The 24,903-nt window shown below is 47.4% G+C and overlaps 12 protein-coding genes across 12 annotated transcripts; 6 read left to right on the forward strand and 6 right to left on the reverse strand.

The window, feature by feature from the left end:
- Positions 1-283: 283 nt before the first annotated feature.
- On the forward strand, positions 284-2,163 carry BKA55DRAFT_669188 (amino acid/polyamine transporter I). The gene is made up of 4 exons (XM_046197937.1): positions 284-547; positions 600-670; positions 721-834; positions 884-2,163. Exons 1-4 carry the CDS (start codon positions 401-403, stop codon positions 2,130-2,132), a joined length of 1,581 nt encoding a protein of 526 aa, XP_046055960.1. The 5' UTR covers positions 284-400; the 3' UTR covers positions 2,133-2,163.
- BKA55DRAFT_548034 (uncharacterized protein) lies at positions 2,164-3,849 on the reverse strand. The gene is made up of 2 exons (XM_046191084.1): positions 2,915-3,849; positions 2,164-2,864 (listed from the first exon to the last, which is right to left on the reverse strand). Exons 1-2 carry the CDS (start codon positions 3,724-3,726, stop codon positions 2,375-2,377), a joined length of 1,302 nt encoding a protein of 433 aa, XP_046055961.1. The 5' UTR covers positions 3,727-3,849; the 3' UTR covers positions 2,164-2,374.
- Positions 3,850-5,109: 1,260 nt separating this feature from the next.
- On the forward strand, positions 5,110-6,857 carry BKA55DRAFT_600977 (major facilitator superfamily domain-containing protein). Its single transcript, XM_046196552.1, has 3 exons — positions 5,110-5,412; positions 5,460-6,249; positions 6,303-6,857. Exons 1-3 carry the CDS (start codon positions 5,366-5,368, stop codon positions 6,801-6,803), a joined length of 1,338 nt encoding a protein of 445 aa, XP_046055962.1. The 5' UTR covers positions 5,110-5,365; the 3' UTR covers positions 6,804-6,857.
- On the reverse strand, positions 6,847-8,556 carry BKA55DRAFT_498036 (uncharacterized protein; the record flags this gene model as incomplete). Its single annotated transcript, XM_046186514.1, has 1 exon — positions 6,847-8,556. One exon carries the CDS (start codon positions 8,554-8,556, stop codon positions 6,847-6,849), a length of 1,710 nt encoding a protein of 569 aa, XP_046055963.1.
- Positions 8,557-9,259: 703 nt separating this feature from the next.
- Positions 9,260-10,439, reverse strand: BKA55DRAFT_682289 (uncharacterized protein; the record flags this gene model as incomplete). The annotated part of the gene is made up of 5 exons (XM_046198315.1): positions 9,260-9,485; positions 9,538-9,622; positions 9,673-9,763; positions 9,814-9,925; positions 9,970-10,439. The coding sequence occupies 5 exons, from the start codon at positions 10,437-10,439 to the stop codon at positions 9,260-9,262; spliced, it is 984 nt and encodes a 327-aa protein (XP_046055964.1).
- A 703-nt stretch (positions 10,440-11,142) lies between these two features.
- On the reverse strand, positions 11,143-11,476 carry BKA55DRAFT_682290 (uncharacterized protein; the record flags this gene model as incomplete). Its single annotated transcript, XM_046198316.1, has 3 exons — positions 11,143-11,244; positions 11,297-11,384; positions 11,433-11,476. 3 exons carry the CDS (start codon positions 11,474-11,476, stop codon positions 11,143-11,145), a joined length of 234 nt encoding a protein of 77 aa, XP_046055965.1.
- A 1,150-nt stretch (positions 11,477-12,626) lies between these two features.
- Positions 12,627-15,060, forward strand: BKA55DRAFT_588005 (fungal-specific transcription factor domain-containing protein; the record flags this gene model as incomplete). The annotated part of the gene is made up of 7 exons (XM_046194730.1): positions 12,627-12,820; positions 12,872-13,666; positions 13,717-13,783; positions 13,837-14,023; positions 14,080-14,263; positions 14,312-14,451; positions 14,576-15,060. 7 exons carry the CDS (start codon positions 12,627-12,629, stop codon positions 15,058-15,060), a joined length of 2,052 nt encoding a protein of 683 aa, XP_046055966.1.
- Positions 15,061-15,255: 195 nt separating this feature from the next.
- Positions 15,256-16,980, reverse strand: BKA55DRAFT_495694 (major facilitator superfamily domain-containing protein; the record flags this gene model as incomplete). The annotated part of the gene is made up of 4 exons (XM_046186305.1): positions 15,256-15,419; positions 15,473-15,579; positions 15,632-16,648; positions 16,709-16,980. The coding sequence occupies 4 exons, from the start codon at positions 16,978-16,980 to the stop codon at positions 15,256-15,258; spliced, it is 1,560 nt and encodes a 519-aa protein (XP_046055967.1).
- A 902-nt stretch (positions 16,981-17,882) lies between these two features.
- On the forward strand, positions 17,883-18,723 carry BKA55DRAFT_682293 (pyrimidine 5'-nucleotidase; the record flags this gene model as incomplete). The annotated part of the gene is made up of 4 exons (XM_046198317.1): positions 17,883-17,917; positions 17,965-17,993; positions 18,051-18,512; positions 18,557-18,723. The coding sequence occupies 4 exons, from the start codon at positions 17,883-17,885 to the stop codon at positions 18,721-18,723; spliced, it is 693 nt and encodes a 230-aa protein (XP_046055968.1).
- An 894-nt stretch (positions 18,724-19,617) lies between these two features.
- Positions 19,618-21,032, forward strand: BKA55DRAFT_658403 (uncharacterized protein; the record flags this gene model as incomplete). The annotated part of the gene is made up of 2 exons (XM_046197517.1): positions 19,618-19,693; positions 19,900-21,032. 2 exons carry the CDS (start codon positions 19,618-19,620, stop codon positions 21,030-21,032), a joined length of 1,209 nt encoding a protein of 402 aa, XP_046055969.1.
- Positions 21,033-21,200: 168 nt separating this feature from the next.
- Positions 21,201-22,755, reverse strand: BKA55DRAFT_588010 (major facilitator superfamily domain-containing protein; the record flags this gene model as incomplete). The annotated part of the gene is made up of 5 exons (XM_046194731.1): positions 21,201-21,247; positions 21,277-21,590; positions 21,642-21,745; positions 21,797-22,321; positions 22,372-22,755. The coding sequence occupies 5 exons, from the start codon at positions 22,753-22,755 to the stop codon at positions 21,201-21,203; spliced, it is 1,374 nt and encodes a 457-aa protein (XP_046055970.1).
- A 707-nt stretch (positions 22,756-23,462) lies between these two features.
- BKA55DRAFT_588011 (renal dipeptidase family) lies at positions 23,463-24,853 on the forward strand (the record flags this gene model as incomplete). The annotated part of the gene is made up of 4 exons (XM_046194732.1): positions 23,463-23,667; positions 23,719-24,011; positions 24,063-24,183; positions 24,228-24,853. The coding sequence occupies 4 exons, from the start codon at positions 23,463-23,465 to the stop codon at positions 24,851-24,853; spliced, it is 1,245 nt and encodes a 414-aa protein (XP_046055971.1).
- Between the last annotated feature and the right edge of the window lie 50 nt (positions 24,854-24,903).

Below are 24,903 nucleotides of genomic sequence, written 5' to 3' on the forward strand. Positions count from 1 at the left end.
AAAAGCAAAACTCGAACCAGTCCAAGAATCAGGACCTTCGTAACTGCAATGGCCATGACAATGACACGACTTTGACAAAGATGTCGTTGAATTGAGTCAGCTAAGACAGCGGAAGAGCTTCCGGGCTTCGGCACGGGACGTGGGACCACCAATTAGTCAGGGTCTAGCCAGGGTCTCAAGTCGAACAGGGGTTGAAGAAGTTCAGCAAGGGTTGAGGCAAGAGTAGAGGAACTGTTGGCGGGTGTACCTCCTAAAGAGTGTTCCATGCCGCACTCCTGCATTTCTATTACCGAAGCTGCTGCATGTTCACATCTCTTCTCAATTTATTTTATTTCCTACACCAACTCTCTCCTCTTCGTTTCATTCTGTACTTGGAAAAGAAGTGATTGGAAACGTCAAAATGTCTGCTGAAGGCGATAAACGATCAGTTGACGTTCAAGATGCCGCGTATGGCATCAATGAATCCAGCGAAAATGTCGACGAGAAGAAGGGCAACGCGGCTGATCGCGCCGACATGTACCGTATGGGCAAAACTCAAGAAATGACGGTTCGTCGCAAACCTCTCTTCCATAACTGTGTCAAGCTAACAAACATGACAGAGAAACTTTCGCTTTCTGTCCATCTTTGGCTTCTCCATGATTCTTATGGCGTCTTGGGAGTTCTCCCTTAGGTAAGTTGCGAGGATAAAAATCATAATTTGCAATTAGCTGATCTTCCTAGTGTCTCAACAATCGGTCTCGTCAACGGCGGTACAGCAGGACTAATCTGGATGTTCTTCGTCTGCTGGATGGGCTTCCTCCTCGTCAACACCTCCATGGCCGAAATGGCCTCAATGTCAGCATCGCCACTCCCTTCCTATCATCAATTACTAACAGAACTACAGGGCTCCTACAACAGGAGGTCAATACCACTGGGTCTCCGAATTCGCACCACCGCAATACCAAAAGCTCATCAGCTACCTCATGGGATGGATGTGTGTCCTCGGCTGGCAAACATCATGCGCTTCATCGGCCTTCATCGCTGGAACTCAAATCCAAGGCCTCGTGGTGTTGAACTACCCTGATTATGTTCCCAAGCCATGGCATGGAACACTACTTACTATCGCTGTAGCTGCTTTCTCAGTTGTGTTTAACACTCTCCTTGCTAGAAAGCTGCCCTTGATTGAAGCGACAGTGCTGGTTATTCACATCTTTGCCTTCTTCGGCATCTTGGTTACGCTTTGGGTTCTTTCACCGCGCGCTGATGCCACTGCTGTGTTTACTGAGTTCACTGATGGTGGAGGTTGGGGAAGTATCGGTGGTTCAACGCTCGTTGGTATTCTTGCGGGTGTTTTGCCGTTGCTTGGTGCAGATGCTGCTGTGCATATGTCCGAGGAACTCCGTGACGCAAGCCGCACGCTACCAAAGGCTATGATCTCAACGACTGTTTTCAACGGTGCGTTTGGCTGGATCATGGTTATCACATACTGCTTCTGCATCGGTAACCTTGAGGAGGTCATCGCTTCACCAACAGGATATCCCTTCATGCAAGTCTTCTTGAACTCAACTCAGTCGACGAGTAGTGCTACTGCAATGGCGTCTTTCCTCGTTATCATGACTGGTTTCTCCAACCTCACCATGGTAGCTACATCGTCTCGTCAACTCTTTGCTTTTGCACGAGATCATGCAGTTCCGTTCAGCCCTTGGTTTTCAAAGGTTCCAACAGGATGGGATGTTCCTATCAACGCTATCCTGACGACGTTCTTGATCTCGAGTCTGTTGTCTCTCATCAACATTGGTTCAGCAGTCGCCCTCAACTCGATTACTTCACTCGCAACGACATCCCTTCTATCGAGTTACATCGTTTCAATCGGATGCATGATCTGGCGACGATCCACGAATAGTCCTCTTCTCAAGTCCAAGTTCAGTCTCGGAAGATGGGGCCTTGCTGTCAACATCGTCTCCGAAGCTTTCCTCGTCATCATCTTCGTCCTGGCTTTCATGCCTGGAAACCCTGACCCGTCTCCATCAGAGATGAACTGGAGCATTCTGATTTACGGAGCTGTCGCGGTGTTCTCCGTGGGATATTATTTATTCCGAGGAACCCATCGTTATGAAGGCCCTGTTGCATATGTACGAAAGTTGGAGCAGTAGAGGCACAAGACTTGTCTCCTTAGAGTATTCCCTGGTTTAAGTCAGGGGTTACGCTAGTACCCGCAGATTAATCTAATAAGATGATGTATTCACTCTCCGCACAATATGTAGCCTGACCGTGTCGATATGCTGATAACGACTAAGTTGAACCTTGAGACAGTAGAACAAATCAATTTCCCATCTATCGTCCACCAACGCCTAAACCATAACCTTTTATCATCCGTCTTACTATTCCTACAAATTTACATAATAAGGATCGGCGTCTCACTACTAACGATCTCCGTCCACCTCCTCGTACCCCGCATACTCCAAATCGTCCCCAACGCCTTAACCGCCACAGGAATACTTCCAAAATTCGTAACACTATACAAATCCGCCAACCTCCCCGCAAAGAACTCCCTATGCTCCGGAAGAATACTCTCAGCAGCAGCTATAAAGTACGTCCAGACAAGAGCGTGCGCTCCTTTGGTGGAACAATCAAGGTCGAGGACTTTTAGACGGAGTTGCTCGACGAGATGGATAGATTCGTCGTCGCTGAGGGAGGACTCGGCGCGTCGCCGGTAGATGCTGCAAGCGTCGAAGATGGCGGAGCGGATGGTCTCGATGTTGGTGAAGTGTTCGGATTGTGGGGGGAGCTCCGGGTAGGACATGAAGTCGAGGTATGCTTCTGGGCCGGTCAGGACTTTGAGGCCTTTGGATTCGTTGGCTAGGGGGACGCCAAAGAGTTGGAACCTAAGCTCAGTCAGTAAATAATTCAGAAAAGATTCAGTAAAGGGTCTTACATCTTGATCTGCTGAAGAAAAAACTCCTTCAGGCTCGGTGGTAGCTTTGATATCCAGTCTGGATATTGTGTGAGGCAGTTGAGCATCTCGAGAAGGTATGTGTAGTTGTCGGCACCCGTGATTGTTTCACCAACAAGAAGTACCAAAATCGTTGCAAGGATATATGGGTTGAAAAGTTGTTCGGGGCTAAGTTGAAGTGAGTCCCGCCGTAGCTTCTGGACAATAGCTTGATGGCCTGCTTCAGCGATGCGTTGTAACTTCGGATCCCTTTGTCCTAGATGAAACGCCGATACGACTGATACAGCTTGTGCAAGATTCTCATCTTGGTGAGCAAGCGGTAGAATAACGTCTCTGTATCCGTTGCTGAAGGAGAATGAGTCTAGTACAACCATGTGTCCAGCGATGATCTCAGAGACTAGATACGTCAGAATGGAGGTCACAAAAGGAGGTTGGAACTTACAATGACTGAACAACCTCCTTGTTTGGGCGTTTGAAGCCTCATTCAGTGCTGGATGTATCGTAACTCCATATCGATATGGCACAACAGCACCAAATTCAGAAGCCGAGTCATCCGACGACGGCGACGTAGCATCATCAGAAGACGCAGAGTCAGGAGGATTTGACGAAGTAGGACTATCAGAAGCAGACCGTCCCTTCGTCTTCCTCACCCTCTCCTTTCTCACCCTCTGCGCAGAATCAACCCATCTGAAACTCTTGCCAGGCTGAGTTGGACTAGGTTCCGAAGGCGTCGATGTTGAAATAAACGTCAAAGTCAAAGGCTTCCCATCACCAGGTGTGGAGTTGGCAGCCATGTGGCTACTGTACCTACATCTCAAACCCTGCCCAGAGCAAGAGATGCCCTTTTTCTGACACTTGAGACATTGCGGTTCTGTCTTGTCACACCTAAGACGCCTCTTGCAGCACTCGTAACAGCCTAAACTCAACGTCAGCCCTATAGCATTATCAATGCGAGAGGGTGGAGTTCACGCACCGTCATTCCTCTTAGCAAGCGACATCTGAAAGCCAAGAAACCTAGTTGAGAATAGGGACCCTCTCTCTCGGTGTCTTACTGTTTTGGGGAGACCGTAATCTCTTATACTCACCATGTTTATTAGTTTTCTGGGAGGCAAAGGTTGATGATTCACGAGAGCCCCGGTATGTGAGATACGCGCTTGCGTGATGAGGGTTACGCATGACGATGCGGGCAGAGTTTCATGCTCGACGCTATTGATTGGTGAATTGCCAAAGCTTCTAGATCAGGGTCTGGACAAAACTAGCGGCAATTCCGGGCGACGCCGAAAAGTGACGGCGATGCAATGAATAGGAGTACGGGACAGTGACAAATATCACCGGGAGAAGCCATGGCGTATTGATGACAATTACCGTGCCGATTGTATGTTGTTATCTATTTCAGGACAAATCACCAACAGTTTGGCTCAATGATCGTCAACTAATTGGACATCTTGATGTTCTCTTTGTATCTATCACAAGGGAGGCTCATGGAAACAAGCTTCAATAAACGCCACAGCCCCCCCAAAGAACAAGGCTAGAACCCAAATCGAACGGCCTTTTTCTCACATGGAAAGAAATAAACGAAGGATAAAAAGAAAACTGGCAAAATATCTCACAGTGAGACACGTCATGGCTGATACCTCAAACTTAGCAGAAAATGGGAACCAGCTCGCAGCCACAACACATCAGCCGCACCGTCAACGCTAACTTACCATGGCAATTTCGAGCCTTGAAGTGATCGCCTTTGCCGAATCTATGTCTGCGGGAAGGGAATCTCGATCTCGGAAGCTCTTCCCCCAGCGACTTGCTGCGGATATCTTCCCTCTCAAGCGAAACGTGGGTTAGAGCTAAGCCTGTAGGTCAACCCCGCCTGGGGAAAAGTAACCATAGGGGCATGAGAATTTTCGCATAATTAGGAATGCCATAATTACCGTTGGTTAAATATTTCGTAACGAATGAGGTGATAGTCTGGTATTTAGTTGTGTTGTCAAAGTGAAATGTCTCGGTGCAATTATGAACTCTATTTCCCACATCATTGAAAGCGGCCGGCTCCGAACCCAATATTACGGGTCAAAAGAGAGACTCGAAGCTATCATGAACCCCGCGGGGTATTTTGTGCTAGTATTTATGCCAAGGCCATGATTTACATAACTTGATAAGAAGCCCAACACCCATTCGTAGATCCTCGCGTTAGTTATCTCCCTTATCCGCTTATCGGCCTTCGGTTCGGTTGATTAGTTACCGAGAAGGGCAGGCTATCACGAGAATTTTTCTCTACAGATCCATATTTATCATGCTATTCCCGGTTTTTATTCTGGAGCGGTATCGGGACTATCACGTTAGATTTTCTGACCGTAACATGACTTTAACAAGCTACTTAAGATTGCGATACCGCAGATCCTCACCTTGTATTCATTGCTCGAAAAGTATTGAGTGAATATGGCTGAAAAAACACCCCAATCCAATTCAAATTCTGAAACCATGTTGTGAGTTTGTGATACCCTTTTTAAGTGAGAAATGTTAATGAGGGAAGCAAACCAATCAACACTTTACGTCGTGAACCGACGAGGTCAGAGATGCAAGATCTCGAAATCATCGCCTCAGCTGGTGCATCTTTCCGACCTGGCGACATCCCCCCGCCCCCAGACGGCGGCATCGAAGCATGGACGCAAGTAGCAATGGGCTGGATCGTCATCTTTGCAACATGGGGCTACGTCAACTCCTTTGGAAGTTTCCAAGCCCACTATACCTCCACACTCCCCCAATCACCTTTTCAAATCTCATGGATTGGTTCAATTCAAGTATGGTTTACGTTCTTTGGAAGTGCATTCTCTGGAAGGTTGTTAGATGCTGGGTTTTGGATTCCGACGTTCCTTGTTGGTGCGGGACTGCAGCTCATTGGGATTTTCATGATGAGCTTGTCGACTTCTTATTGGCATCTCATGATCACGCAGGGTGTTGTTACTGGTATTGGTGGGGGTATTATCTTTGCGCCTTCGTTGGCGTTGGTGGCGACGTATTTTGAGAAGAGGAGAGGTATTGCTATTGGGCTTGTGACTACGGGTAATTCTCTCGGTGGTACTGTTTATCCTCTTGTTGTTCGAGCGCTTCTTCCTCGGATTGGTATGCCGTGGACGTCGAGGGTGTTGGGGTTCATTAATCTGGCTGGGTTTATACTCGTGGCTATTTTTATGAGGCCAAGGCTTCCGCCGCGACAGACTGGACCTATTATTGATTGGACTGCGTTCAAGGATACGCTTTATGTGTCTTATGTGAGCGGGTTGTTCTTCTTTGTGTGGTCTGTGTATTACACTTTCTATTACGTGAGTACCCACTAATGCTCCCCCCTCTGTACTTCTTACTGACAACACTTAAGCTTGCATCTTTTGGCCAACAAGAAGTCGGAATGTCCTTCGCAGATTCATCCCTCATTACCACTATAATCAACGCCGTCGGTCTTCCAACCCGAGTCCTAATCCCCATCGTCGCCGATAGAATCGGCCCATTAAATACCATCGCACCAGCGGGTCTTTGCGTCGCCATCGTCGCGTACACATGGGTTGCTGTGCACAACGTCACAGGCGTTTACATCTTCTCCATCTTCTACGGCATTGCATCTGGAGCTTTTCAAAGCCTCATGCCCACCGGAGTCGCCAGTATCACCAAGAGACTTGACACCATCGGTACGCGAATGGGCATGTGTTTCAGTCTCATCTCTTTTGCAGGTCTGTCTGGACCGCCCATTGGTGGTTTACTTCAGGATCAAAGTCTTACTGGGGCTCATATCTGGGCTGCGCTTTCGAGCACACTATGTGCGGTGCTACTGGTGCTTGCGAGAGTATTGAAGGTTGGTTGGAAGGTAAAGACTAGATGTTAGATAAAAGCATATAGATATTCTCATACTCTAGCTAGACTAATACTTAATTGAAGTCGTAAAATTTCCATCCCGCTTTGAAATCCTTCGACAGCTCATCGTTCAGAATCAGTGCCTTGACCATCTCAATCGGTAACCCACCAGTCCTCAAAATAGCATCATGATACTCCTTCTGCGTCATCTTCCCACTATCAACCGCCATCTCCCTCAACTTCCAAAGCTGGAGAGCACCAAGCATATACCCAGCCTGATAAAGCGGCGAATAAGTCCCTTCAACAGATCGTCTCACCTCACCTTCAGCAGTACTCCTCTCGTGATTAATCCTCTCAACGAGCAAATCAACAGCCTCTTGAGCCGTCATCTCACCTAAATGAAACTTTAGAGAGAAAATAATCCTCAGGCAACGGTGCATGCGCCACCAAAGTGCACCGATCCTATTCTCGGGCGACTTATGGAAATCATCTCGCGCATAGAACAAAAACTCCCAATACAGCGCCCAACCTTCTACAAAGAAAGGTGTGTCGAAGATTTCTTTTCTATGAGAGTTATAGCGGTCTGCCATGTAGAGCTGTAATCGATGACCAGGGAACATCTCGTGGAAAGCAGTCGCGTGAGCGAAGTGTTTGTTATTTCCACGCATGACCATTAGTTTAAGATCATGTTCCATTGATGAAACGGGGTAGGAAACTTGAATAACTGGACCGCCGAGGAAGAAAGGGGAGACTTTCTGTTGTTCTGCGTCGATCATCGTCATGCGCCATGTTGAGTTTGCTAAAGGGGGGATAGTGACGAGATCGCGTTCTGTAACAAAGAGACTTCCTTCGACGACTAGGTTGCGGACGAATTCTGTTTGCTTGCCGGGCTCGACGTAGTCGTTTTTGACGTGTTCGAGGGCTTTCTTCCATTTTTTTCCGTAGCCGAGAGCTTCGGATTGTTTGATCATTTCTTTTTCGCACCATGCGAATTCTTGGTTTCCAATCTTGATGAGTTCTTCGGGTGTGTAGGGAATCATCTCGGCTTCGAGTTCAACTTCCAGCCCTTTGCGTCCGATTGGTTCACCGACGATGGCATCTTCACCATCATTTTGGTTCATCCCGGCCAAATTTTTCTGGACGACGTCAAGATAGCTCGTCAGGGATGTATTCGCCGCTTGCCAAGGTGTTGTAACCCAGAAGTCGAAAAGAGGATCATAAGTCGAGTAAAACGTAAACCATTCGCCCAAAAGGTCAAGAAGATTGGTAATAGCTTTACTCGCAAGATATCCCGTTGTTTCAGTAACGTTGAAACCACCATCTTGCACCTTTGTCTGTACTTTGGCGATAGACTTGGTGATGTTGTTCAGCAAACCAGCTGTTTCTTTGGCCTTCATCGGATCAACATCCTGGCGTGCCTCCAGCATTCCAACAAGATCATCTGCAAACGGCAACAAGGGGTCATATTTCTCTTTCGAAGCTTTCTGAAGATCCAGATTGTTGAGCTGTCTTGTATGGTATGTGTTGAGCATGATATAGTCCACTTTGCCCTCTTGATCGAGATGTTCAAAATCAATCTCGCTAAGAATATCCTGCTCACTCTTGTGATAGGTCGTCAAGGCTTGGTAGCGGCGTGGTGCCATGTCAATGTTGTAGAACTCGTCGAGTTCACCGAGATCTGCTTGTGTGCGGATGACATGATCTGTCATGGACAAGTTGAAGGAGTCTCGTGCGACAACGAATGAGCCCCATTGGCCACCAAAGTGGCTTCCTGCTAATGCCATCTTTGTAAGTAGCATTAGTATATATTCGACGCTGAAGAGACAAAGAAGCGAACACAAGCTGAACATCTTAAAAGAGGGGGTTTTGAGTTATCCTTTATACTCCAAGAGATTAACGTCGTACTACTCATACTTTGGACATGTAACCCGTTAATATCGGACGTGTGATCCAGGATGTCGATCAGTGCGACTTTTCAATGTCTTGTAAGATAAAGCAGGGTTCCCCGCCCGTAGGAATCTGGGCACTTTTGATACTTCCAGTCATACAAGGATCACGATATACTCTATTTGGTAGGTAGATAGCTGCACTATACGTCATATTCGAAAGACTGTTCTTTTTAGTGTTTGATTAGGAATCGGTTCCATGCAGAGAAACGTTGCATGATATAGCGGTGGATAACATTAACCTATCTCAGGTAGGATTTATGGTTGTTTTATGGTTTTGATATCGGGGTGTTCGGCATGAAGATTTGAGATGATTGGTTGGTTTGGTTGGGAATACGATGGGAGATCACTACCGATATTTTGAGTTCATCGCGTTAATATGAGGCATCGAACATTAAGCTACGGAAAAGATAAACAACGCCAGGTGTTGACAGCATCTGGGACTCTGAGCCCCAGCTAGATCTGGACTTCTTATGTTCAGATTTTTGTTTTGGTAAGAAGCGTTCCAGCATTATCCGCCTTCAGCTGCTGGTCTCATCCATCACTTATGCTCATGCTTAGCCTTCTTCTTAGGCCTCATTTCCCCCTCGTAGATTTTGAAGAAGTTCTCCGGCTCGGTAGGATGCTCGCCAGTCACATCGTGGAAAGCAGTGGTTGAGATGTAATTGGTTTTGCCCTCCTTGACGAGGCTATAGTACTCGAGAAGATACTGCTGCTCGGATGGGTCGATCTCAGACTGGGACTTGAGAACTCTCTTGGCTTCGGCACTGGAGACGATCCGTTAATAAGCAAGGGGGATGGGGCTGGCAGGGTACATACTGAGAGATGTTCTCGAACTGAAGTTCGGCGCCAAGAGCTTTGCTAGCAGCGGCTGCGAGCTCTTTGCCTGCGCAGAGCATGGGGCCTAAAGCATGTTAGCATTCTGATTCGAGCTGAGTAAATTGAGATATCTACCGGTTACGACCATCATTTGCCCACGGTGACGGTCATCGAAGCCATGCTTGCCCTTGCCAGTCAAAACATGAGCTGCGACTTGAGCAACGTCCTACATCATCGTCAGCAATATCCCCAACCAAAAAGTCAGAATTAACTTACACCAAGTGCAACAGGCGCGAACTTGTGGGATTCGCCAATTGGAAGTGGAAGAAGACCCTCCGACTTAGCTTGCTGCGCATACAGTAAAAGATTCTCGGCATAAAACCCAGCCCTGAACAGTCAGCATTATTCCTTCAACCCTCACAACAGACTCACCGAATAATACAAGGCGACGTCCCCGTCGAAACATTCGGATCCCCCTTAGCCTCCATGACCAGCGTCTCTAAATCAATAAACTCCCTCAAACGCGGCTGCTTTCCCCTCTCTGCATAATCACACCCCGCCGAACTAATAAGCAGCACATTCGGAACATCCGCCTTCTTCGCTGCATGAACGAGCTCCTCACTGATCTCAAGCTTATGCTCATGAGCAGGGGGAACGAGACAGATGGTGTCGCAGCCAGTGTCTTGTAGGGTTTTGGCCATTACCCGGAGACGGCCGGGCTCGTGGGTGACGATTTTGGCGCCGAGGTCTTGGAGTTCTTTTGCTTTTGGGGAGTCGGGGTGTAGGGTTAGACCGATGACGGAGTTGACTTTGCGGGAGAAGTCGCGGTGTTTGAGGATTAGTTCGGCGATGAGAAAGCCGGTGTTGCCGTCTACGGCGGTGATGCAGACGTTTCGTGACATTTTGGTAGGTCTCGTCTATGATTGAAGTGTTAGGGTAGAATATTCTGCCTTTGGAGAATTAATTCGAAGGTGCAGAAACTAGCGACCAGCATTTATAAGGTCCCCCGTGTCTTGAACTCAGTTTTGGTCGTCATATCTGTTTGCTCCCTTTGCGTAACACAACTCTCGTCATTCATCGCAATTGACCTGTTATGATGCTTTACGTACGTTTGGCAAGACATCGGAGCGGAGAAAAGCTTCCGGCAACGCCATTTACGTACCAACGTAGTCATTTCTGACACTGACCCTATTGTTGACAAGCGAGGCTGGCTGACGGATGAAGACTGACGACAATATTGCGAAATTGCTCCGGCATTTGTCTGAGGGGTTGGGGCCATGAATCTGGGGCAGCGACCGCTGATCTCCACAAAATCGTAGTCTAGGACATTATAATTCACAAGCTAATGCAAGCACTTTATTAGGTCGAAAATGTTAAATTGGCAGATCGATCATCAAGATGGTACGTCAATTACGCTATTCATCTTGAGCCGGTAGCTGAACGTCAACACGGTACTAAAAGACAGAATGCGGGTAACCAAGGTCATAGATACATCACATCAAATGGCGATCAAAATAGTGCAGTTGATAATATCCATTCATGTTGCTACATCCCATCGACAGAGCCCTTCCATCGATCCAAAGTCATCTCATGATAGTAATACATCTAGGAAGACAGTCCACCCTTGCGACCAGCCTCCTTGGCCTTCTCACTACCAGGCTCAAAAGAGCCAGATGAGGCCTTACCGCCCTCAGAAGCAATCTCTCGCTGGATGACCTGTCAGAATGTGTTATGTGTTTAGGTAGCGGGGTTAACAAACCTGCTTGTCGGCGTCCATGCTGGCGAAGCCGCCAGAGTGGCTGGACTTTCCGCCCTTGGAAGCAATCTCTTGAACCTCCTCCTTGGGTCTATGTTTATTAGACATGATCATTCAAGACTCATAGAACTGGACATACCGGTTGGCAAAGTTGCCGGGGTTGGGGTTGTCGGTGCCAGTCATTTTGATAGTTGTGAAAGGTTAAGTGTGTACTAAGTCTTGTTTGTTTGAATCCGATCCTCAATCATAACATGGAATTCCTCATCTTTAAATATTCCTCTTTAACCTAAAGTCCTATGTTAAAGTGGTTCGTTGACGACGCGTTACGGTACGTCTACATGACGTCTACGACTCCACGCGCCCTGCCCAACGTCTTAACTTTAATGAACAGTTCGCTTATTCTTTATTATTTCAAGATGACGTTTTCCAAAAAGCAAAACCGACAAAATACACGGCTGAGTGACGAGCCCATTATTCTCTATGACGCTAGAGATGTTGCTTTGTTTCCTAGCAACGGGATAAGACAGCATTTCATTGGTATAAGCTCACGGTGATCTGCATGTTTGTAGGGTTGCATATCAGTTGAACAAAGCGCTGATCTTCTATGAATTACTTCACGGTGAGATCTGAGGCAGTCATGTCGTCATTGAGCTGAGATGTCAGATAATTACCCCTGCGTAAGCATGCCTTGGCGAATTAATGATGATATTTATTCATGCGATGAATACATGCTGCCTAAACATATTGACGATGATATCAGGTCAAATGAAATTGCTTTTTCTAATATAATCCTGCTGCAATGGTGACTACTGCTGTTCCTCATGTGACCCTCGATTTAGTAAACAACTGTTACCTCTCTCAGAATATGATCATGATATTCATGTCTAATCGCAAACTTACCCGCTCCTGTACCAAGTCAACGTAAAGAGTTTCAAAGTTTGATATGCCGTGATACAATGCTTTTTACTAATTGATGTCTATGCCTCTGAATTTGATCTAGCAATTGCAAAAATACCCTACAGACAGACGCGAAAATTCTGGCAAGAAAGACGGTCAACTGCATCTTAACAGACATGAATATTCACTGAAAATCCAGGAATGATTCAGCCAACTAATAATGTTTGGCAGTTTATCAAACCTGTCGCCCTCAACGTTATCTCACCCGTCTGGTATTCGATAAGATACGAGCCGTGCGATAAGATCAAGATCCACCAATAGCAAGACAAGTCGTAACGTCATTCCGCATTACGTAACCGTCTTATTCCTGTCATCTCACCGTTTCCCCAAGTCATAGCAAGCCGCTGAGAAATCAACATTATCAACTCTAATCTCAATGACCGAGTCACAAAATCGCCAAAGCAGCACGAGATCATCAAGCGCTACACCAACTCGTACACGTGTAGCTCGCGTGGCATGCAAAGCATGTCACGCCAGACGGGTCAAGTGTGACGCTGCTGATGGACAGCCGTGTTGGCATTGTCGTACACGCGATGTTACGTGTGAGTTGATAGATTCTAAACGTGGAAAGTACGTAGGAATGATGTGATGCTATGGGATAATGAGACTCACAGTCTGTAGATATGCGAGACGAAGTACTGCGCAGCGCGTCTCTAGACGGCAGCAGGCGCAAAGTCCAGGTGACCAGCACGATACTTTGAACGACAGTATCGCAGTCATTACACCTCAAAGTAACGAAAATACACAATATCAAGAACAAAGTCAGCCAGTCCTATCGAATATCGCACGGAATACTGAGCCGGAGTCTCAACAACAGAACTTATCTAGGAACGACAAATCATATTTTCTGGGCGACTCGAGCAGCTTATCATACATTGTTGAGATGATATGCAGTCCAAGAAGCGGAGTTAGCGAGCCCGTGAAAGTCCATTATCCCATACCAGCATCGATAGCAGACCGCGCAATTATGCCAACGCGACCCCAGGTGGAACCACTCAGCGTACAAGATGCACTGACGATGCCGCCGAAAGAAATATCCGACCGTCTCGTATTCACCTTTTTCGAGATCATTCACCCGCCTTATCCAGTCATCGATAGACGGGCATTTTCAGAACTTTACAGTCAAGGCAAAGCGTCGCCTATGCTTTTGCACGCGATGTTCCTTGTCACGTTCATTCTGTGTGACGAGAGTCTTATACAGGCTGCTGGATTTAGTGATCGGACTGCTGCTCGTAAACACCATTATCTTCGTGCAAAAACGTTGTATGACGTTGACCATGAGTCTGACCGGAATGTCCTCACTGCAGCCATCTTTCTTCTCGGGTTCTGGTGGAATGGGCCGGATGATCAGAAAGATTCTTGGTTCTGGCTGGGATGTGCAACGTCTTGCGCGCAGTCCCTGGGCATGTATCGTTCGTATGTGAAGCATTCGCAGGTTGTGGGTTGATACTGACTTGGGGTCGCAGGACAGTTGCATCGAGATTGAGCCCCGAGAAAAGGGCGTTGCGAAAACGGATATGGTGGTCTATATACGTGAGTTACGAGAATGGCGACACATTGGAAAGTCACCTTACAGAGTATTGCAGACTCGTGACCGTCATACTGCCGCATGCCTCGGCAAGCCATGCAGGATCAGGGACGAAGACTGCGACATAGAACCTCTTACCGAAGAAGACTTCTACTTCGACGATGACCATAACGACCCTTTGATCACCCGACAAAAAGAATACCATACGGCTCTTGCTATCGAGATGGCCAAGGCTGCGGAAATCCGTGAGTCACTCCAGATTGCGGAGCCTCTTCCCTTCTGTTTACTGACGTTTATCCAGTCGGAGATATCGTAATCGCAGAGTACAGTCCTCGACGACCTGACTTGGAGCAGTACAAGCCAGATCGTCTCAAACAGAGACTTGAAGAATGGGAAGCGCAGTTACCTAAATGCATGCAGAGGGCGCAGCTTGATGAGACACTGGGTCCAGCGTTCTGGGCAACTCAATTGCACATGGCGTACCAGTAAGAGACTCAACGGCGATCCGTGGCGAAGTAGCTAACGTGTGACAGGAACTACTACATCCTCCTGTTCAGACCCAAGGCAATTGAGGACCTCACACCGTCTGAAGCCGAGGGTGATATCTGGGCGCGAAGGGCAGCTGACTCCATCACTCGCATGACGGAAGATCTCCTCGCTGTCGGGGCGATGAGTAAGAGTCAAATGCACATGCAAGTCAACCTCGCCTCCAATCGCATTCGAAATCTAACCTTTTCTCAGTGTCCCCGCTGTCTTCGGCGCCCTCTCTATCCACACCCTCGTCATCTGCCGCAAAGACCCCATCCGACGCCAACTCGCAGGCAACAAATCACGCCAATGTATTCTCGCTCTAAGCGAACTCGCAAAGCACTGGCCTGTTGGCTTATGGATTATGAGGTTCTTCGGAAATCTGATGCGAAGACTCACGGGTCAAGGGTCCGCCGTTTCAGCAGGTTCAATAGTCGACGTGACATCCCGCATCGCAAACAGTAACCGTAGTGAAGACTCTACGTTGAATACCTCGACGGAGGTTAGCAGGGCGACATCTCAAATCTTGGCGGAAAATGGCGGTCCGTTCACTGATGCGACGAATGCTCAAGTCGCAGGCGCTGTGATGGAGACAAATGATTTGTTTCAGCAGCCAGCTGATCAGTTTGGCTTTGATAACTTTTGGGCTGAGGATACGATTGATGTTGATCTACTGCTTCAGCACGGTTTATGTCCACTGCTGCCAGGCAACTTTGGGACTTTCCCACCAGGGACAGATTCACAAGGCTTTTAGAAGAAGACTGAATTCTGGCCATATTGGCAAAATACAATTCTTTAAATAGGGTATGAAGTCTATCTATTCTATATGTCGCTGCTCTATCATGCTTTTCTTTTCCGCTTCATCTATCGCATCTTAAGTCAATCAACATAGCCAACTTTAGGCTGTAATCAATTATGTATCCTCCCCAAACCTCTCGCCGTCGTACTTTTAGATTTTCGAAGCAAATTTGCTCTTAGCTCGCAGCTTCTTGCCGTATCGGAAGAACAAATAAGGGAACGGCGCCATGGCAACCGTCAAGAAAGCTAGAAGGCTGGATGCCCACTGATAACCAAGCTTTTCGTACATCTGAATACCAAACAGGGGGAATGCCGCTATCCAATCGTCAGTGACTGGTGATTGAAGCACCGTATGGGAGGGAACATACCTGCGAAGGAGCATCGAGCAAAACTATTGGCTGCCATTGCAGAAGCAGCGTACTGAGGATAAGCGTCGACCAAGAAGGTGAAGATACCAGTAAAGACCAGCATCATGCTAAGAACCGAAGTTAGTGACGATTTTCAGGGGTGAGGCCAGAGAAACTTACCCGCATCCAAAAACTCCAGAGCCAACGATAGGCACAATCCAATGAATGCTAGAATACGTCGTCCAAGCAAACCAAAACAACCCAATAGGAATAAGAACAGCTCCAAGGATACAAGGAGGTAGTCTGTACTCGGGCTCACTGATAGCTTTTCCAGTCTCCTTCTCCTGCTCCGCCAACCATCGAAGTCGAAGTCTCGCCCAGAAAGGAGTCGTAGCCGTTGCAACAACAGTTCCGATCAGAATTCCCAAGAACGTCATGCCAGTTTGCCAAAGACTCATACCGTGATTCGTTCGGAAGATGAGAGGAAACGCGCCGAAGAATAGGTAAAGAATACCAAGGAGGATAGCGGAGTAAAGATCCAGGCAGAGACACATGGGCTCCAAGAAGAGAAGCTGAAAAGGTCGAAGAACCGAAAGCTTGAGCGTCTCAAGAATTGGCTTCTCCGTATGCTCCATCGGCGCTCTATACGCATCGTTCCCAGTCTCTTTTCTCAACATCCTCGCCTTCTCCCTCAACAAAATCGGATGAAAGGTCTCGGGCGCAAACACCACAATAGCCACCATAACAAACGCAGCCCATATCAACATAACATAATACGTCCACCTCCAATGCGTATTATAATTAATAAAACCTCCAACCAACGGCCCAATAGCCGGTCCGATAAACGGCGCCAGCGATACCAAACTCATAGGCTTCTGAATCTCATGACGTTCAAAGACATCACCTGCTGTGCCGCCTGCAACGCTGAGAAACGAACTCCCCGCGAAACCGGTGAAGAAACGAGCGATGATCATTGTCTCGATGTTTTGCGCTACGGCGGAGGGAATCGTCCAGATAATGAACATGGCCCATGAAGCGAGGTAGATTGGTCGTCGGCCGTAGTACTCGCTTAAAGGGCTGGTAAGTACAGGGCCGAGGGCGATTCCTAGGACGAAGGTGGAGAGGCCGAGGGTGGCGACGATTTGGGAGCAGTGGAATTCGGCGTTCATTTGGGTGTAGGTAGCCGTGTAGATTGAACTTGCGCATGTTCTGGAAAAAGTTAGTGATGTGAGAGTGAAGGTGAGATTGGGGACTTACACGCATAAACTTCCCATGCATGCGATTGAAACGATCATCCATTTTCGTATCGTCGACATACTTCTTGGACATAAGGGGTCTTTGTCGCCATCCCATGAAACTTCGAAGGTTTCGCAGTCAGTGGTCAAGTTGCCTGCTTCAGTGGTTTGATCGCTAAGGTTTGCATTTAGATCATCTGTGTTGTTCCCAGCCATTGGTGTATTCTTCTCAAGATCACTTGAAGATTCTCGTCGGGACATATTCCCATCGTAAGGAACCTCTTTCTCATTCATTGTCGCTGTCGTAATAAGACTGAAACGATAACATGCCCAAGACCCTTTTTTTTCGTATGGGATACTGACGTATTTAAAAATAATTTTGCGGCTCCACGGCGTAGATGGGATTTGTAATGACGCTTTCTTTTACAGTGAGGGTCCGGAGATAAGACGTGGGTATGTCGTTATCCTAAGATGCCTCGGCGTCTTGGAGCTTAGTGTAGTCGATTGGTGCATTGTGATAGGCCCGGCTTTTGCAATTGCAGGGGTGTTTTGGCCACCTCGGTTTTTGGCGCGGTTTTGCGAAGTCGGCGATTAAAGGATTGAAGAGGAAATTACCAAGCTGAATGAGACTGTTGTTGAAAGGGCGTGGTTTTGGCGGGAGTTTGGGGAATTTGCCGCGTAATTCCGCCGTTAAGAGCGAGTTTGAGACTTAGCAGTGCAGATTTTGTTAGAATTGTTACGAAATATCTGATTTTGACATTTCTTTGGCACATGCCGATATGAATTACCAAATCTTTTCTGAAGATTGGATTTACGAGCAAGTTCAGAAAGTCACAGTCAAGCATGTGAGCAAGCCTCTACCAAAGCTACTGTTACAGATACTGGATTGATGTCCTTCTCTTGAGAATGCTTACCCTTATAAAAAGTGACTGGTTTCAAATGAATCACTTATCACGAGTGTTCATTGTATAGTGCTAAGGAAATAAATGAAAATGATTGAATTTAAGTTGAGAGACTCTTCATGTGATTATCGATGTGAATTTCAATATCAAATTAGTGCTGCGTTGAGTTTTGGAGCTGGTGGATATCTTTGCCTGATTTGTTAATCAACCAGTCATCACTGTCGTTACAACGACTCTTCCTCCTCAATCCTCCAAACCTCAACTTCATTACCTTCACGTAAAACAACGGCCGCAATGGATCAGAACTCAGAAAAACCAGTGCTATTCTTGTATAAGCCCTCCCCAACCTTTTTCAAGCCATCTCTAACGGTTTTAGCGACATCGACAACTGTCTATACTCACGAAGTACGTCAACGGTCTACCATTAGACAAGCCCCCATACAGAACCTGACAACCAGCCAGATCACAAAGTCCTGGAACACATGTCCAGCCTTATCGACGATTATTTCAAAAAGCATCTTGGCCTATCCCCAGACGACGCCGAGAAACTTCACAAAGATTACTATCAACAATATGGCCAGGCAATTGAAGGCCTGGTACGCCACCACCAAATTGACGCGTTGGAATATAACGCCAAAGTCGATGACGCGGTCCCATTGGACGACCTCATCAAGCCCAACGCCCAATTACGACAGTTCCTTGAGGACATTGATACTTCGAAAGTTAGACTTTGGCTGTTAACCAATGCTTACGTGAATCACGGCAAAAGAGTCGTGCGGTTATTGGGCGTGGAGGATTTGTTTGAGGGGTTGACCTATTGTGATTATTCTCAAGTCCCGTTTGTGTGTAAACCGCAGAAGGAGATGTTTTTAAAAGCTATGGGAGAAGCTGGGATTTCCGATGTTTCGAGGTGTTATTTTATTGGTAAGATGATAATCTATTGTAAGTCTTTCACTGACGCCTTTTAGATGACTCTCATAAGAATTGTGTCGGGGCGAAGGACGCTGGCTGGACTGCTATTCACTTTGTGGAAGAAGGGTTCCCTCTACCGGATGCACCAGCGTCTCAGCATCAGATTCGCCATCTTGAGGAATTGCGATCACTCTATCCCGAGTTCTTCAGAGTTAGAAATTGATACTGCTGTCTCTATTACTTATCTGCTGTGAGCGTTTCCTAGATATTACCCCGCACCCCTGCCGGGTGGGACTGGCGCCCCACTACGCGTAAATTACTTTCTTATCGCGGCCCTCAGCCTTTCCGAACACTTCTGGGTTTCACGATTCACAGAGGGGCACGAGTTTGACTACCTTCCTGACGTCTTCTCCAACCCCCCCACATCATGGAGGGCACTCTATCTCTCGTTTCACATTTGGTCGTCTGATAACATGGGAATGGTTAACCGCAAACGTGTCTGGCCACTCGTCAAAGGCTTTCACAAGGTACTTCGCCAGATGAAAGACGTGGATTACCTTGGAAACCATACCAAGACACCTTTTGAACCCTCAGCGCCAAATCCTCTGCCAAGTCGCCGGTCCTTGATCCGGGCATCTTGATATCTTTTCGAATCAGGAACTCATTTCATGGGCGGCTCCCGGATGCTGCGAATCCGGTCCGCAGAGTTCTCCCGGCATCTCAAGATCATGTTGATGTCTGTATCAGTTATCGACACTCAAGATGGGCCATTTATCTCTGGCCTCATGTTTGTTGGCGCCGATGGCATGTTTGAGTCTCTTGGGTAGATTCACAAATCACGATCGCATAACAAAACGACTGCAAGACAAGAGGGACAGATTGCTCTGGTATCCCGAGATTCCATCCCCCGAATTAATCTTCGATGGAATCATGCCCTTCACCGAAAAAACCACCCCCAAAGTCCCCATCACGACAACTTTCTTTGGCGAGAACGACGGTCGATACATAACACAAATGAGTGCAATAGGCGCCGCTATCTTCGACTGGTGTCACATTATCCGCCTACACTTTGAGTTCATCGACGACAGCATAGAGCGATGTCTCGGAGATGTAGACTATGGTAAAAAGGTCACTGGCATGTTTTCTCAAGGCACTGGATGGGGTGTACGTTCATTCTCCCTCTCTTTATGGATGTGGGTATGGTACTAATCTTGTCTAACAGTCTAAGAAGTTTCATAATCTGGGTTTCATTTCTACTAACGAGGAACAAGAATGGAGTCTGAAATTAGCTAATGGATATAATTGAAATTGAAGCATCAGATTGTATGTTTGTTTTATGCCGCTTATAAATCCTTCCATTCCTTCATCTGCAGTCAGCCCAAACTGGTGCTGACATAAGTTCTTCTCGGTGCCTTGATCCAAATCTCACCCATTGTCTTTCCCCCACACCAACCAGCCATTTCTTTAAAACTTACACAAAGGATGGAATTGCCAAAGAGAGTACTCGTCACGGGTGGAAGCGGCTTCTTGGGAGGACACATAGTCCGACAACTTCTCGACGATGCAGAAACAACTGTTGCTATTGTCAGCCGTCATCCCAAGATGCCAGCTAATGTTTCTGACGATTCTTGTGTCTCGCTTCATACAGCCGACCTGACAATACCGAATCAGATTGAACAGGTCTTTGAGAAGTTCAAACCACATGCTGTTATTCATACAGCTTCGCCTTCTTATCTCGACACACATGCGAACCTGGTTAAGGCAAACGTCGATGGGACAAAAGCCTTGCTGAAAACTGCTTTAGCGTGTGCTGATACACGAGCTTTTGTCTTTACGTCCTCTGATTCAGCCGTTATACCCACGCAAGAACCTCTCTCAGAAGACGACGCTGTTCTGTATGATGAGACGAACGCCCCGAATGCTTATGCAATGTCAAAGGCCGTGGCTGAAAGACTTGTCCTGGCCTCAAACTCAGAAGAGCTTCGGACTTCAGCAATACGAATACCTGCCATATACGGCGAATACGATACGAACTTCGTGCCTCAGTTGGTTCAGAGTATTCGAAGAAAGGAGCACAAAATGCAAGTTGGCAATGACTCCAAGGTTTTCGAGTTTCTGTATGTCAAGAAAGCAGCCGAGGCACACATCCTCTCCATGAAGGCTCTTCTTCACCCCGAGAGACGCGATAAGGCTGGTGGTCCGGCATTCTTCATCTCAGATGGCAAGCCTCAGAAGTTCTTTGACTTCTCTCGGAAGTTCTACGCCGCAGCTGGGCATCCTGTTGCACTGGAAGAGGTTACGACGATTCCGTTCTTTATGATGCAGGCGATGGCATCGACGGCTGAATGGGTTTACTGGGTTCTGACGTTGGGATATATCAAGCCTGATATGCGAAGGACTGCTATTGACCATCTAGACTCTGGGTGCTGTTGGTCATTGGAGAAAGCGAAGAGGGCTTTGGGATATGAACCTGTTGAGGATCAGAATGAGGCTATTAGGAAGACTATGGAGTGGGCGATGAACGCCCTGTGAGCTAACGCTGAAGCCTCATTTCCGTGCTCATTCCAAGATTATGTTCAATTAGGATATAGCCACTAGTAAACGTACTGGAAGTACTTATTCTTGAAGTCTGTTTCATCAAGCAAGCCCGCTTCCCAAGCTCTCTGCTGATTCTCAGAAGTATGAAGTTCCCGCCTCGACCTATTCCTCGTCCACAACAATACCCAGAGAGCAACAAGACTTGCCACCTGAATCGCAATACAGGTGAACATCATGCCCACTCCAAGCTCATACTGAGGCGCCTGGTTAGACTTAAAGAAGAACGGCCCCACAAAGTTCCCAAGACAATATCCGATCAACAACAGGGCATTTGTCGTAATTTTCTTAGTATGTCCCGCTGTGTTGGCCATTGAAACAGACATACTAAGTGTCCAGGTCGATGTGTATGAAAAAGACATCCATAGACATGCTAAGCGGGCGTATGCATCGCTGTGAGGGAGGAAGTGAAGACCTAGAACACCGGTGAGGAAGGGAACTAGGCCAAGAAGCATGATTGGGATTCTGGAGTTTTTGATGGCCGAAGCTCCCCAGCTGTGTGGTCGTTGTTAGATCAATGGTCTGTAACAAGGATGGAGGACTTACCAGGCGAGTACGCAGGCGACTAGTTGGACTGCACCTGAGGGCATCTGATATAGCGTCGTGTCGAGTGTGCTGAAGCCAGCGCCTTTGATGATAAGACCTTGGAACTGAGACAGATCAGCTAGCAGTATACTGGGAAAGGGGGAGGGCATGCCTACCGCTGACAAGCCTCCATTGGGCGAGTTACTCGTAAGAGCAAACAAGAACAAGAGCCAAGTCTTTATATCAACCATAGCCTCCCAAAACTGCGTTATCTTAAAATGCTTATTCTCAATACCCGTCCCATTCCCCTTCACCCTCGCAACAACTCTCGCTTTCTCATCAGCCGTCAAAAACTTCGCCCTCATAGGAGTACCCGGAAGCAGAAACAAGAGAATTACGCCCCAAGCAACGGTAATCGCTCCCCAAATGATAAAAAGAACTCTCCAGGATGGCAAAGCTGACTTTACATGGCCTATACCAAAGCTAGCTATGCCAGCGATGATGTAACCCATTCCTGCTGAGCCAATCCAGATACCCATGCGGAGAGGTTGTTCTTTTCTCATGTAGTACATGCTGAAAAGAAGCATAGTACCGGGGTTGATTGCTGCTTCTAGGGCGCCGAGAAGGACGCGGACAACGATGAGGGTTGTGAAGGAGTTGACGGCTCCATGGGCCATGAGCACTGCGCCCCAAGCGATGACCTAACAGCACTCAGCATCAAACCGATGGCTAAAAGCTGAAGTTGACATACAGTGCCTGACATGAAGTAGTTGATCGGAAATCGTTGAAGGAACATACTAGTCGGAAACTCCCAGATAAGGTAACCAAGGTAGAATATCCCACCGGTCCACGAGAACTCATCTCCCTTCAGACTCAGATCTTCTCTTAGGCCGAACACGGCAGCATAGCTGATAGTGTTTTTGTCAATTGACTGCAGTGCATACGTAAAACAGAGAAGAGGCATGAGTCTCAGGTCCAGCTTCCATCGTAGAGCCTTGTCAAGCTCGGGGCTTGTCTCGATCTCGTCTGCATCGCGGCATAGTGTCAAGGCTTCGGCTGTGGAGGCATCGTTTATGGTTCCCTCTTTAATAGATTGGGTATGTTTCAAGTCGTCAGTAATTTTTTCAGCTGCCATTTTGTCGTCCATGATTAGTATCAATGGTAAGAAGGGAGCGAAGTACCACGAAGATGCATGTTCGGGCTTTATAGTCACCTCCTCGATTGGACACCTTGGGTTAACCGATCGTTGATCAGTGGGTAACACAGCATAATATCCGCGGGAAAAGCAGTCGAGATATCACGATGTTGTATTCCCTTCTGAGTTTCGGTTGCTTATCATTACCCCTCAGCTACAGTGCAACGTTGGTATCGAACATGAGTCGTACCACCCAACTATCTCTATACAACCCAGTCTATGATATGCATGATGCATATCACACCTTGAACATGGGTTTGAACGTTGGGCGTCACCACTGCCTATAATTTCGCGTCTCTCAGCTCATTTTTGCCGACTACTCCCTGAGGCTTTTACGGAGATTTGAGCTGCTTGCTTCTGTTATCTCGAATCTGAGTGATCGGCATCGTGACACGGGGGTCCCTTGTTTGACCCAGTTTACCGTGGGTCCTTGATAAACGCGGGGAAGCGTGCATGATCAAACTCAACGGATATGCCTATCTGCCATCTGGTCATTAGAGTTTTCCGCGGTTGCGCGGGAAACATGATCAAGACCCCAGATGTTGCCCGAGACGGGAGAAAGTTGCCGAGTGACAACTGATAAAGAGGCATGCCCAGGGGATGAGATACTGATACAACGCTGCCATATCTTATAGTAAATTTACAAGATGCCATCCATGCATCCGTACCAGCTGCTGCCAATTGACGAGAGAGTCAAACGGGTTCTGGCCACGACTCCTCTCATCGACGGTCACAATGATCTTCCTCAGCAGCCCAGAGCTTGCTTCCATGGTAAAATACACAATAATGAAAAGTTTGACTTGGAAAAAGGCTTCGAGCGTGGAATGACAGATATTCCTCGGCTTAAACAAGGTGCCGATAATCTCTGCCTTTATCCTCAAATGAATGTTGACTTGTTTCTAGGCGGTGTGGGTGGACAGTTCTGGTCTGTCTGCGTTCCATGTCTCAGATCAGCCGAGGACTTCACTACCCCAGAGTACTCTGACATGGCTCGAGATGCCATCGAACAAATTGACCTAACGCTTCGGCTGGTTGAGTCTTACCCTGAGACATTTCAACTGATTAGTGGTCCTTCAAAAGTCAAGGATGTTTATGCCAGTGGTAAGATCGCGTGCTCTATTGGCATTGAGGGACTGCACATGGCCGGTAATAGTATTGGTATCATAAGAGCATTCTATAGGCTCGGTGTGAGATATGTAAGTTCTCATAGGGTTCAAAGGGTCAAGCCGCAATGCTGATTTTGGTAGTGCACTCTCACTCACGTGTGCAACAATGCCTTCGCAGATAGCTCTACTTCAAAGACCGGACCAGTTCACGGAGGACTTTCTGATCTTGGGAGAGCGGCAGTTAGGGAGATGAACAGAATTGGTATGTAACTTCAGTACTGCCTCGTGGCTGAGCTAATCGTGTAGGCATGATCGTCGATCTTTCCCACGTATCAGAAGACTGTGCGAACCAAGCTCTCGATCTCTCTCGAGCCCCCGTCATGTTCTCCCACTCCAACGCGAAAGGGGTGTTCGACTGCCCCAGAAATGTTCCCGATCACATTCTTGACAAGGTTCCCGCAAATGGTGGAATAGTCATGGTCACTTTTGTCCCAGAGCATGTCACATCGCGCCGACGAGATGCAAAGATGGAGATGGTGATCGATCATCTATTCTACATAGCCAATCGCATTGGCTGGGATCATGTCGGTCTTGGATCTGACTTCGATGGAATCGCCAGTGTGATCCCAGGACTTGAAGATGTGAAATGTTACCCCCATCTGCTGAAGGCTATTCTGGATCGTGGCGCTACCGAAGAGCAACTGACTATGGTTGTTGGTGAGAATATCCTTAGAGTTTGGGCAGGGGTCGAGAAAGTGAGGGATGAGATGAAGGCTGAGGGAGTACTCCCAGTGGAGGATGTGTTTAAGGATCGGAAGTGGTGGAGATATGATGGGTATTATCAGATGGAAGATCCAGATCCTGAGGATAAGCTTGGACTTGACTGGTATGGGAAACCACCGCCGGAGGAAGGCTTATATCTCAACGAATAGCTTAACATTTTAAAAAGCAGGGTCTCATCAAATTCAAAAAAGTCTTGCAG

Source organism: Fusarium redolens (assembly GCF_020744475.1).
Source record: "Fusarium redolens strain MPI-CAGE-AT-0023 chromosome Unknown BKA55scaffold_1, whole genome shotgun sequence".
Lineage (NCBI taxonomy): Eukaryota > Fungi > Ascomycota > Sordariomycetes > Hypocreales > Nectriaceae > Fusarium > Fusarium redolens.